Genomic DNA, 13,855 nt, shown 5'->3' with positions numbered 1-13,855 from the left:
CTGGGTAGGAAAACATAGCACCAACCAGTCTGAGACATGCACTTGTTCTGAACTCTGGAAGAGTATTTGGGGAAATGTAAAAATTGTTCCATCTTGTTGTTGTTCTAGTTGGGTTGGAGAAGTGGTGTCATGATACGGATGATGCTGGAGTCAGGGCTATGCTTCAGTAGGTTAGATTCCTGTTTAATGGAATCAAAATCTTTCAAGAGCAGCTGATGTCATCAGATTTCTGCTGTTTTAAACCAGGATCTCGCAAACAGCAGATGGGATGTTTGGTCCAGTCTAATCTGGAACCGGAGATACAGAGTCTGGCTGCCTGGCCGTGTGCTGGCTTCCAAGATTTGGCCTAGGGGCTGAAAACTTGAGAAGATTAAGGCCACACTACAGTGGAAATGACAGGAATTCCCAACCCCAAGCATGCCACCTGCAATGGGGGACAATTGCTGAATTTTATGGGTCCTGGTTTTGCAAATGTAGCTTGGGTGGTGTCATGACCAGGATACCAGCCAACATGGCCAGCCCTGGGAAAAAGAGACTGTAATAGATTTAAGGTTTGTGGACTTGCCCAGCTTTTTTGATGGGATCCGAACCCTTTTAGTTTCACAGTGCAGTAGTGTTTCATAGTGATGTCTCATGCAATGTTGTGACCTAAAGGCTTGGTGCCATGACATGGCATTGAACTGTAATATGATGGGCTTATATTTTTGGTCCAGTAGCGAAGGTTAAAAAGCTCTAGGACGGAACTGAATGCGAGGAGGAGGAGGAGCTCATAATCCCTTGCCTTAAGAGTAGCGATTTACGTGCCAGAGCCCCATTCTCAATTCATTTCCATCACGGCAATGTAATTGGGATGTTTCAAAAGTCTCTTCTTTAAAATTTCAACCCTTAGATTCCTTGAGTCACCCAAAGAAGTGGATTTGAGACATTGGAGAGTCACGTGGCCAATAGCATCTCCCTGTGTGCGGATGTGTGCGCGCATACGCCTGAATGCAACTCCATTCCTTTGCATTAGTGACATTCTCTCCACGCTTTCTGTCCCAGTGAGAGGAAAGGTTGTGACAAATTGGGCTGTGTTCCACTCTGACATATAGCCGTGGGCATGCAGCAGCACTGTGTGTCCTGAACAACCCTCCCACACGCACAAGCACGGCAGAAGAAGTTTTGAGATGCACGGTGAGTCATGCCCACGTACCTCGGATAACAATGGGGCTCTCAGGGATCGTGGCTTTGATGCAGGTTTTGTGAATGTGGGGATAATTTTGGCGGTGTTTTCTTGTTTGTTGAGTGTTCCTGGAAGCATTTGATGAACAGCTCTGGCAACACTGTGCAGCCTTGTTCCACGCAGTTCTCCGCATGCCACTTGAGCCAGATGTGCAGTAACTTTAGCTGTACTTCAGTGCTCTGACAACACACTGTCATCCTTACTTGGAACACACCCCCTGGTACTCCTTACCCCTCCCCCCACTGACATAATTCTACCCATGCATCTCAGTCCAGAACTGTTATATAATTTGCTGGCTTCAGTGTACCATGGAAGTCCTGCACTGGTGCAATTTCTGACCCAGTCCCACAATGACTCTTTATTTCAAGTGTTTGTATTGCTAGCTAGAGCTAGATCAGAAAATCCTGAGAGGTTTCAGAGTAACAGCCGTGTTAGTCTGTATTCGCAAAAAGAAAAGGAGGACTTGTGGCACCTTAGAGACTAACCAATATATTTGAGCATAAGCTTTCGTGAGCTACAGCTCACTTCATCGGATGCATACTGTGGAAACTGCAGAAGACATTATATACACAGAGACCATGAAACAATACCTCCTCCCACCCCACTCTCCTGATGGTAATAGCCCATCCAAAGTGACCACTCTCTTTACAATGTGTATGATAATCAAGGTGGGCCATTTCCAGCACAAATCCAGGTTTTCTCACACACACACCCCTTTTTTCCAAAAACCACACACACAAACTCACTCTCCTGCTGGTAATAGCTTATCCAAAGTGACCACTCTCCTTACAATGTGTATGAAAATCAAGGTGGGGCATTTCTAGCACAAATCCAGGTTTTCTCATCTCCTCCCCCCCCCCCCCCCACACACAAACTCACTCTCCTGCTGGTAATAGCTCATCCAAACTGACCACTCTCCTTACAATAAGAAAAGGAGTACTTGTGGCACCTTAGAGACTAACCAATTTATTTGAGCATGAGCTTTCGTGAGCTACAGCTCACTTCATCGGATGCATACCGGAAAACGGTATGCATCCGATGAAGTGAGCTGTAGCTCACGAAAGCTCATGCTCAAATAAATTGGTTAGTCTCTAAGGTGCCACAAGTACTCCTTTTCTTTTTGCGAATACAGACTAACACGGCTGTTACTCTGAAACCTCTCCTTACAATGTGTATGATAATCAAGGTGGGCCATTTCCAGCATAAATCCAAGTTTAACCAGAACATTGGGGGGGTAGGAAAAAACAAGGGGAAATAAATCCTGAGCGTGATTTGAAAAAAACCAAAACTAAACAACAAAACAAAATAAAAAACCTTTAACTATCTATAATCTGATTGGTGGAATTGGGACACAGAGGGGACTTACTGGTGTAGGCAGAGCTGCAGTCAGAGAATAGGGTTGCAATGCTCATAATGGAATCAGAACACTGGCCTGAGGGCCGCAGTATTGCCAGCCCCAAATGTTCAAAAACCATAAATCCAGCTCCCCAAAAATCATGAGATCTAAATAATAATTTGAGGGGAGTATTTTTGCCTTCTGATTTCTTAGCCTGTAGCATTCATATTTCTCAAGCTTTGCTTTGCAAGCACAAAGACTAGCAATTGTTTTTACTTTTTAAATGTAAGCAGAGATTCTCATCATCACAGGACTCCCAGAGCTGAAGCTTTAAGAAAACCACCAGATATGGGGAGACTTGTTTAAAAATTGGGCATACTAGCAATAGAGGAAATAGAGGAAGGTGGAATCTGTACTTGCCTTTATAAGTGTCAGATACCCAGATACACAGCAACTGTGTGCTGCAAATTTAGGTGATGACCCTGCAACTGGGTCTGCCTCCTGCGGCCTCCTGCACCCATGCAGAGACCCACTGAAGTGAGTCGGGCGCTGCGTAGTTCGGGTTATGAACCCAAGGAGAGCAGTTTGCAGGATTGGGGCATTAAAATCTTCAAGGCATCTGCCGCAGGAACAACCTAACAAATCCATAAGAAGTGCCATACTGAAAATCGCTGGCTCTTACCTAGTGCTTTCAGATCTCGAAGCACTTTTTATAAAAGAGGTCAGCATCATTATCCCCATTGTGCAGATGTGAAGACTGAGGTACAGGGAGGGGGAAGTATTTACTGAAGGTCACTCAGCAAGCCAGTAGCAGAGCAGGAAATGGAAGCCAGTGTTCTTGAGTCCTAGTTCAGTGTTGTTGCCATTAGACCACGCTGCCTTGAATTTACCAGAGGTGGGAGTATATGTGACATTTAATGGGCCAAACATAGCTGATGTATCACCATTGACAGCAGTGGAGTTACACCAGGAATGGATTGGGACCAGTATGCTTGTCATACTTGGAAAATTAAAACATTTTTCTTGTGGCTGGGATTTTCAGAGGCACTTAGGGAATTTAAATACCCAACTGCCATTGAATCCCAGTGACTGTCCATCTCCTCGCTCCCTTAAGAGTGTTTGAAATCCCAAGTGTTTAATCTTCTGTGAGATGATGATATTGATCCAATTGGACTTTCCCACTGTCATTCTGCTTAATAAACAACTTGGTAAGGGGGGCCAATCAGTGCTTAATTTGTGCCAGGGCTGAGCACCAGCACCTCTAGGCTTGGCAGTTCATAGCCCTGGCACCTCTGCTTGCCACATCACTTATGAAAGTTAAAAAAAAATTGCTTGAGCCCTGGCACCTCTTTCACTACAAATTAAGCCCTACAAATTAACTCCCTTTTAATTTGCTCTGAGGGTGAAATTCAATCCTGCACAGGTGGCGCCAGACCTGCGCGTTGCTAGACCTGCCAGGGCTTTTTTAAAATTGGGCTTTTCTTGGTTTTTAGTTCTTTGGTGGGTAAAGATATCCTGCAGTGAATGCTGGGGTGGTGGGGGAGATTCCCGTTCCGTAAAAAAAAAAAACTTATCAGGCATGTGGAGAATGATTTTTCTCTTTTTTTTGCTGGAGGACCTTTGGTAGGTCTCAGATGTTTGTTCATTGTGAGCTCTGTAACAGTTACTGCTAACAAAGTTTGGAAGACCTATGCAACCTCATGCTTAAGGGTTTAAGATTATCTTTATTAGAGATTAGGAGGAGACCTGATGTGGAGGGCAGGTCATCCCATCACTGCCTCCTACAAGGTTTCTTACACCTCTCTGGGCTGCTGGTGCTGGCCAGGTCTTGAGACAGGATACTGGCCTCGATTGGACAATGGGTCTCGTATGGTCTGGCAGTTATGTTCTTAACACCTTTTCTGAAGCCGGGAAGGTGGTGAGATCTCTGCAGAAGGGGTGAATTTCATAGGTGACTATGGCACAGTACTATGAAAGCCCTACATTTGAGAGCTTTCCTCTGAGAAAATGGTGGTAGCTCCCTGGGGCCAAATAATCCCATGCTATGTTGGAAGGAGGAGTGCTTTCAGTGGGAGTGGCTAGTACGTTGGTATCAGGCAATACCAAGGCTGATGGAACACAGCAGATTGCAGCGATGTGAGGGGAATGGAAAGATCCTGCATGGCTGTTCCTGTTGTTTCCTAGTGTGTATTTTTCAGTGGGGTTTTCCCACATGTACTGCCCCGTGCAAGCAGTTAGCAAATCAACTTAATCATAGCTAATAAATATTCTTCTGTTTCGCGGCTGCTTTTTCCTACAGGTGGCTAGTCATGGTATCTAGAACTACAGAAATTAGAGGTCATCCTCTCCTTGCCTGTGGCAGGATTGTTCCTTGTGGTGCATTCTCCAGGACAGTGCAGTTTAGCTTTCAGTTCACCCAAGGATGAAGCCTCCCCCACTTCCCTGGGGAGACTGGTCTGTGGATTAAACCCAGGCATCGCTCCCCCCCTTTTTTTTTTCTTGATGGACTTTGTGTTTTACAACATTCAGGGTCAGTTGAAGTCTTAGCAGCATCCAGCAGTTTATTTATCTATCATGAATCTGGGCTTTCCTTGTCTGCCAAATGACCTGCCCTTGCACCACTCTCTCATCTGGTAACACGCGGGGGGAAAAAAACCTTGTGCAAAGAAAGAGGAAATATCACATAGCAGAATATCTCCAGACTTATTTCTATTTGCTGCCCTGTCTTAATGTTGGGTAATAGCTAAGAGAGGACTGTCTGCACATCTGCCGCTGAGGCCCAATATTTATAATACTATTAAAGACACCGTCATAACTCAGGCATGACATAATCTCTGATGAATTACGAAAGCCCTGTGAAAAAGATAATTTATTCTCCTTTGCCTTGTCTTTTAATCCATGTTACTGATTTTTAAAAAAACACGGGTGGGGTTGAAATGTTTCACATTGTGAAAACTCTAGAGGGTGTTGGATTTGTTGATGTGACAGTGTATGGTTGCATCTCACAGATGTACCCTGTGTGCCTCAAAAGACTCTCTTATGTATGGGAAGATGAAGCAGAACTAAATGGCTATTATGCTGAGCCAAATTCTGCCGCCATTTATATCTGGGCAACCCAGATGGCTTCAGTATGATTCTTAGGTGTGACTGGAGGGAGAGGAGGAAATTTGTCCGTGAAGGCTCAAACCTTGAAGTGCTCAGTCCCTTCTCAGGCAAAATTTCCCCTAGTTTCTGTAGGAGTTTTCATTGATTCCCAAAATGTCCCTGAGGGCATGCTCTAGAAAGCACTAATCAGAAGTCTGCCAGTTCCAGGTGTAGCAGTAGAAGTTATTCTGAACTGCAGCAGCCATAACTGGAGCAGGTTTTAAAATCCGCTCATTTAAAAACCATTAGAAAGGCTCCCATAAACTGAGTATGCGCAATGCCCCTCTGCAGGGCAGGAGTTGCATATGTGCAAGATTCTCTGCAGCACTGCTTCGCGCCATCTGTTTGGGTGCCTTTCTACCCATGCAGCAGTTCAGTGCCAGGCCTAAGCACTGCTTATGTTCTCCAAATAGGAGTGGTGCATAAGCCCCTGTGCTGGCCCTCTGCACAAGGGGGAGGATTTTCCTGTTTTGAAGTCTGATTTAGCTCCCAATGAAGTTAAGGGAGTTTTTCCACCCCCTTTAATGGGAGTAAGATCAGGCCCTTACTCTTTATACTTGTCAACCACAGGTGGGCCAGTTCTTTCTTCCCTTCTATCTGTACAACTCACATTGGAGTTACTGAGAGCTCTGCTTGCCTGTCAGAGGGCAGAACTGGGCCTATTGACTTCCGTAAGAGGGCTGTTAGGGAAGACAGGATTTATCTCATGAGTAAAACTCCTCTGTGTGTCATAAGCATGATAAGAAGAGGGCCATGTGGTGTAGTGTTTAGAACAAAGGAGTAGGAGCCAGAAGGCTCCCAGTTAAGACATTGACTCACTGCCATGACCCCAGGCAAGTCTCTTGACCTTCAGTAGCTCGGCCAGTCCAGCTGGAAAATTGAGTAAAAAGCAGAAAGCTTCCTGACACAGAGGTGCTACAGCTGAGCTCAGCTTTCCTTGATCCATAAATGACCGAAAATCTTCCTGTTACCTTGTAACATACTGTATGGTATTAACACCGCATAGTGGAAGAAGGATAATTGTTACTGTCAATCAACTCTGCTGAAGTAGATTGCATGGGATTTCATTAGAGCTTCGAACTGTTCCCAGCATAGCTTTCTTCAGTGAAATGTAGCACTTTTTTGATATTCACAAATCAACATGGATTTTTATTTATTTATTTAATGTGGTTGGTTGAGGGGTTTTGGTAGGGGGAGGGGTTGTTTTGGGGGTTTTTTTGAGGCATCTTCTGTATTTTTACTCAGCCTTTAAAGAAGAAAATCCTGTTGGTTTTCCTTCACACAGTTGTTGGTTTCACGCTTCTTTATTCACTAGTTCTGAGTAACTTACAATTAGTCACCAGGCACAGCATGATGATCCTGTTTCCATCCTGAAATGAATATCTGATTTCTCAGTATTATTCCCGATCAGAGTTGAATTAGGATGAATGTTTGTGAAGAAAATTATCAGTGGGATTGTGAACATAACAAACCTGAGTTTGGTATCTAATTCGTCAGGGTTTGTGAAAATTGTTTGCCACTATTCAACTATCTCTAGACTTCTCGAAAGAGTAACTGAGTACAAACAGAATGGTTTCCTTGAAGTGTTTGGAATTCTCTTACTTTGGATTTTGACCATTCCTTGTGTTTTGAATTTTAAGTACAGTGGACATATGCTACAGTGATAGTTTGCATGGTCCTCTATCTGATACTCAGGACCATATTTTCAAGAGTTCAATACTCACCGTTTAGCCATAAAGGTCACAGCAGGAGCTGCTGGCTGCTTAACTGTTTGGTGCAGATTAGAACTTGTGGGTGCTGAGCACTTAAAAATCTGTCCCCCGTATTTCTGAGTGACTCCATTAAGGTGCTCTAAGGCCCCGATCCTGCAATTGGATCCATGCATAAGGCATCAGGGCTAGTCAGTGTAGATCCGATTGCAGGAGCACAGTCTGCTTTTGGTTCAGTGTATATCTTTGGGAACTATTCCTTGGTTGTATACAGAGAGGATGCTTTAGTTAAGCTGCTCCAGATTTGTACCCTTGTAATGGAGAGCAGAATTTGATCATTGATGCATTTTTTTAAAATGTGCTCCAGGTTTTAAATATGTGTATTTTATTATCTCTGGCTAGGGCAATTCTTATAGCAGATTAGGCAACTCCTATTAAAGGGGGATTCTGCTACAAGATTGGAGGTGTGGATTCCTTGACTATCAAATTATTTATGAGGAGCAGCGTGATCTGATGGAGCACAGGCCAGGAAGCCAGGGCTTCTAGAGTTCTAATCCTGGCTCTGACGCTGACTCATGGTGTGGCTTTGGACCTGTGTCTACTTTCCCCCACCTGTAAAGTGGGGAAGTTGTGACTAACCTATCTCATGGGGGGGGGTGTTGTGAAGATGAAATAGTGACTGTTGATGTAAAGCACTTTGAATAGGTTAGATTCTAAATCTTGACAGGTTTCAGAGTAGCAGCCGTGTTACTCTGTCTTCGCAAAAAGAAAAGGAGTACTTGTGGCACCTTAGAGACTAACCAATTTATTTGAGCATAAGCTGTAGCTCACGAAAGCTTATGCTCAAATAAATTTTAGTCTCTAAGGTGCCACAAGTCCTCCTGTTCTTTTTTCTAAATCTTGAGTTCATGTACATCTTTCCAAGTATTCTGATTGTATGTCATCAAATGACTGGGAGCCAGCGAAGATGCAAGAGGACTCTGTTGAGCTAACATCTCTGGAGCACGCAGATATTAAGACTGTAAGCCCTTTGGGGCAAAACCCCTCTCTTACTATGTGTATGTACAGTGCCTAGCACGATGGGACTCAGATCTTTCACTGGAGCCTCTAGGAGCTACCCCAATAGAAAACGAGGAATACAGAGCGCTCTATAATCAGCTCATTAATTTGTGGCTTGTGTTTATTTTGCAGTTAAGAATCCGAGGAGTACAGCTACTGTGGCAAGAGGCCGGCCTGCCTTAGTGAAGGAAAGTGGAAGCATAGTACTATCCAAACGTTCACAATGGTAATGCAACAGTCCCTCCTAACCTGTTCAGGAGTGGTGTTTGCTCTGTACCTTCATCATGTCATCAGAGCCATCGAAGTTCCCCTCGATCGTAAGTTTCTAGATTTATGTTCAGCTTTCTCTAAAAATCTCCGTTCGGGGAGCCATGTGGTGTAATGGTTGGAGCGAAGGACTCAGGAGCCAGAGCGACCCTGGGTTTTCCAGTCTGGGCTGAGCCGTTCATTCACTATGTGACCTTGGGCAAGTCTCTTGAGCTCTTTGTGCTTTAGGCAACTTTATTGGCTAAAGATTGGAAACTGCAGTGAATGCTGCATCTAAGCTAAGCTTTTCCTTGTAAAGAAATAATGTCAAGATGAATATTCGTGCAGAATTTCTGGCATTTTCCTGGAACGTGTCCCATGAGGATGCTGATCATTTTTGCAGGCTAATCGGCTGGAGAGTAGTTGCAAAGAGGGAAGAACAGGAGTCCAAGTGACTCCCCCCCCTCCCCTTTTTCCCCCCCAGGGTCCACACCTAAAGTCCCGTTCCAGTGCCAACATGCATCTCATGTTTGTTTGGTTGCTTAGCTAAACTGTTTTGATTTTGAAGCTGTTGGAGCCCTTGTTTAGGGGAGGACCTGAAGCTACCTGGGGCTCCAGTCCTGCAGTGACTTCACATGGGAAGACCCTTGTGCCCACTTGCAAGTGTTGCTTTGTATAATTCCCACGGGGATGATGGCCTTGGGAGAGGAGTTGAACAGGGCGTATAGATATTGTCCATAGGTGAGAAGGAGGGGATAACCCTCTCCCTCTGAGTAGGTGAAGGTGCACATGTCAGCAGAGATGTGCAGGGTAAGTAACGCACTGTCCTCCCTAGTGTGATATAAGACGGGTGAGAAGTGGGGCTCATTTTGACAGTCAGGGAGGAAGCATGCTGGAGCTGAGAGGAGAACCAGGGGAGAAGAAGGTTTCCTCTTTATTCCCACTTAATTGAAGGCCCTTGTGTTGTACTTGGGCTGAGGAAAACCCTGTCATATTTGTTTGGCTTTGATAGGTGTTTGAAGTTCACCAAGATGCACAGAATCCTCTTCTGCTATTCTTAGGTGCTCTGCTGCTGTGTAATTACCCTTTATTGCCAGCAGAAACATGGATTCACCCTAATGGGCTTTACTGGAAATGAGGGCACTTCCATCCTACAGGTTGCTGCTGTGTTAAGGCAGCCAGTAGCTGACCTGCCACTGATAATTAAGAGACTCTGAAGATGTACGATATGGGCAATTACTATGGAGACTGTGTATGGGGTGCTCCTTCATGGAGGAGAGAATCTCATTAGCAGTCCTTTCAGGCAGACGCTGTCATCAAGATGTAGAGAGGTCTGGTCCCAACGGGAGGAGGAAACTGGGTTATATCGGGAAAGTTGCATGTACATCTCTGCAATTTTTATCCCCCTCCATCAGGCCATTTTGGGTTAATTATTAGGCAGGTTTTATATTCTATTCAGGAGGATAAACATGGGGAAAAAATGCAGGCTAATGAAATTGCTGCTGAATGATTTTGTTAAGCCACCTTAAGGCCAGTGCTTAGAAAATGTCTGACCTTGTGTTGTCCTGTTCTAGACAGTGTCGTCTAAGTGGTTAGAGTATAGCAAAGGCCACATTGGCTGAGATTCTATTCCAGGCTCAGCCACTTGAGTCAATTACTTAACCTCTCCGTGCCTCTGTTTCCCCCTGTGTAAAAGGGGGTGTTGTTAACCACCCCACCCCCTCACAGAATTCATTGCAACTCTGAAGCACATGGAAATCCTTTTAGGAACAGTGTTATAGACGGGCACAGTATTATCAAGGCCTAACTTCCGGCTAAGGGAGCATGACGCTTCCTGAGATGGGAGGTTGTACCCTTGACAGTATAATATTGGTCTGTCTTAGACACTCTAGTTATACAAACTGTGCTCAAATGCTTTCCTGACTTAAATGACCAAGGAGGGGCGGGGGACTGAAAAATTATGGGCAAGAGAGGTGCTTTTACGCAAAGTTTGGAAACAGGTGGAAAGATGTAGGACGGCTCCACGAGGCAGGAGCTGCAATGGATGAGGCTCTCATGCCAACTGGGTGAGTGGGTGAATGCAGGGCCCCATTCAGCAAGGCACTTAAGCATGTGTCTACCTTGAAGCATGGGGACAGTCTTGACTTCTGTGGGACTGTTTACATGCTTTAAGTTTGTCACATGCTTAAGTCTGTGGCTGAAACAGAGCCTAGATGTAGAGAGAGACTGAACAGGAGAAGAGAGAGAGACAAGGTGTATGAGGAAGGCTTGGAGTGAATTCACAGATAAGGTAATTCGTAATGGGATCTTTAAATGGACAAAAGTCCGTGATGGATGGAAAGGACGTTTGCTCTTTCTGAGAGTTTCAGAAGGAGAGATGTGGGCCTGAGCTCCAAAGGATGCGCCCACAGGTGAGCTTTCACACAGGTCTTACGTACATCGATGCTAGCTAGTTGGTGGTGAAATAGGCTCTTTTGATCTAAATGTATCGGTTTTGAAAAAGTTTTCGTCAGGAAGGTTTGAGAGCGAAAGAGAGTTGGACAGGCACACTCTTCTCTCATTGCCTTCCGGATCCTGGTGAACAGGGTCCTAGCCTGGGACCCGGGCCCAATGCTCAAGTCCCTGCTCCGCCTAATTCAGAGTGATCTGGGATGAAAAACTCTGTGTAGCTGCAGTTGGTGGTGGTGTAACAAGCACGCTGCACTTTGTTGTTCCCAACAGTGAGAATGTATTTTGCGCACACAGTTTGATTGTGTCGCGTATCAGGCCTGGCTTTGTTAAGAACTTAGAGCCCTTTTGGAAATGTAAACTCCCGGAAACGGAAGGAGAAGCAGCATGGCCAGACAAAACGTAATTGATTTTAAAAGAGCTTCCTGCTGCTGTTCCTTGTGCCTTGGATGGAGGAAGGAGTCGTTTTGCCTAGTCAAGTGTAATGCGACCCTAGAAAAGTAGAGAGAAATGCTTATAGCTTGTGCAGTGGAATATTACTTTCCGTTTCTCGGCTACCTCCCATCTAAGGAACTTAAAGCGCCTATTGCTTGTTCCTCACACCACCGCCTGGGAGGAAGGAAAGTATTGACATCTCTTGGTGAGACGTGCAGAAGCAGAGGTAGTTTTAAATGCCATGTTTTACTTTTATGATTTTTTTACTCTGCTACGTTCAATAAGGTGACGGGCACTCTTTAAATACCTAAGATCGATAGTAAAATGAGTTGCCATTTGTTGAATAGGGAACAGGATCCATTTAGCCTAGCAAAACTATGGATGGTATCATAAGCCAGTTTGATCTTGCCTGTGTAGACATAGCCAAATTGTGCTTACTGCCCTGATTGTTAATATACTCTGGTCCTAGCTATACAGGCAGGGCCAAACTCTGTTATCTATCATAAGTATCCTTGGACAATAAATTATAACACCAGGCCCTTCTCCAACCCCACTGATATGATGGTTTTGCTAGTGTAGATGGTCCCTAGGTGCCTTGCCCATGTGCCTCTGGCAGAGCAAGGAAAAGAGCCAATGGTACCCCACTGGCTGCCCCTACTCTTGAGGGACAGCATTTCCCTTTCTGACCCTGTCCATGCTTTGTTTGAAACCAGAGTTTGAAACCAACAACCATATTTTACTACCATAACCACCATTCAGACAGGACCTTTGTGAGACTGCATGTAGCCAGATGAGAAAACAAAGGGGAAGCCAGGCTCCAGGGCAGGGTGTGCCTGTCTTTGCCTAATTTATCCTCTTTTGAGGAAATTCAAATGAACTCTGCGCAATGTAGGGAACTTCAAAGCATTGTTGGACTTCGCCACAGTGACTTGTGGTGGGATGAAATCCAAAAGTGAGGCGTCCCAAATCAATGCAGGAGTTAAAGGTCTTGCCAACATCTGTCCCACCCAGCTGAGTCCATTTCAAATAGTTTCATTTAACTCTTTGACAGCGTCAAATGTGAGCTGCATTCTCCTTCTGACGAAACGTTTAGAGCTGCTGGGGAGTTGGCGTTTTAATCTCACTTTTAACCCAGTCAGTGATCAGGTCTCGCTAGCCCTTTTGTGGCTTCCCATTGTTGAGCTCCAAGATTTAACTAATTAATTCATCACTCCCATCTTGAACCTGAAAGGTTACAGGTTTTACTAAGTCGAGCAGGTGGCGCATAAATAGCCACAGCTGTTCCTGGGTTGTGCTGGGCCCTGATAAGTGTGCAAATCGCAAGCTGTCTCAGCAGATGAGCTTTATTCCCTGTGTATTACAAACTGCACAGGACTTCCCTCCTTCATGGGGATAAGCTCTTTCCACAGGTGCATGGATTGTAGCAAATCTCCATAAATGGGGACACTGCCTCTTTAACTGGGAAACTCCCTCTCAAAGAGCTTGCAAACACAACTGCTAGTGGGTTGCGTGTCCAGCTTGAGCATAGATTGCAGTCAAGTTTAAGAAGGTGCAAAGGGAGTCGTGGAGAGTTAAAGTATTTCACTCTTCAGCCTTTATAGCAATAGGGAGGCAGTGCTTGCTAGTGGTTAGATCAGCAGACTAGGAGTCAGGAGACTGTTCTTTTCCCAACTCTATTACTGACTCGCTGTGACTTTGGGCAAGTCACTGCCCCCTCTGCCTCAGTTTCCCCATCTGTAATTTCGGGGATAATACTCTTACTGTGTGATGAGTGTTGTAAACACAGATTAGTGGGGTTTGAAGATTCAAAGCACTATAAAGAGGAAAGTTTATGTCTTTTGTTATATAGCTGCATTAGAATAGTTCCGTTACTGCATTTAGAGATCCTGGGGTGAACCATTCAATAATGCATAGCTCATGCAGTCAATTAATAAACCACTGTGGCACTTGAAGGGTCTTAACGCTACCAAACTATAGCTCTATAATTTAAAATATGGTTTTTTGCACCTCTTCTTCTCACCCCTCCAAATTTTCTTAAACCAATTTTGTTTTTGTATTATAGACAATGTTAATTTTTATTTGTTGGAAAAGACATAGCATATATTGGAATAATACTTGTCTTTAGTTTAAATGAATTCTAACCTTATAATGTTAATAGAATTGTATTGTTTAACCCTTCATTAACACAAAGTATAATAGTTTAGCCTTAATATTGTTTTATTTTTACCTGCTTATTGCTTTCAATAAAATTTGTAA

At 44.4% G+C, this 13,855-nt stretch overlaps 1 protein-coding gene across 21 annotated transcripts in view; it reads left to right on the top strand.

Annotated features, from left to right (window-relative positions):
• The window catches only part of NFASC (neurofascin), a 184,621-nt gene that overhangs the window by 70,565 nt on the left and 100,201 nt on the right, over positions 1 to 13,855 (top strand). For 20 of the 21 annotated variants that reach the window (XR_012665721.1, XM_075122073.1, XM_075122076.1 and 17 more), the window contains one exon: positions 8,603 to 8,787. Coding sequence is in view for 20 of the 21 variants with exons in the window: in XM_075122073.1 (XP_074978174.1) it covers positions 8,694 to 8,787 (94 nt within the window). In the remaining variant the exon portion in view is untranslated. Of the gene's footprint in view, positions 1 to 921; positions 1,174 to 8,602; positions 8,788 to 13,855 lie in introns of those variants that run through there. The other variant, XM_075122075.1, reaches the window with a different exon arrangement.

Source organism: Caretta caretta, chromosome 21, assembly GCF_965140235.1.
Source record: "Caretta caretta isolate rCarCar2 chromosome 21, rCarCar1.hap1, whole genome shotgun sequence".
Lineage (NCBI taxonomy): Eukaryota > Metazoa > Chordata > Testudines > Cheloniidae > Caretta > Caretta caretta.
Note: the sequence above shows the minus strand (reverse complement) of the source record. Positions and strands in the feature narration are given on the sequence as shown.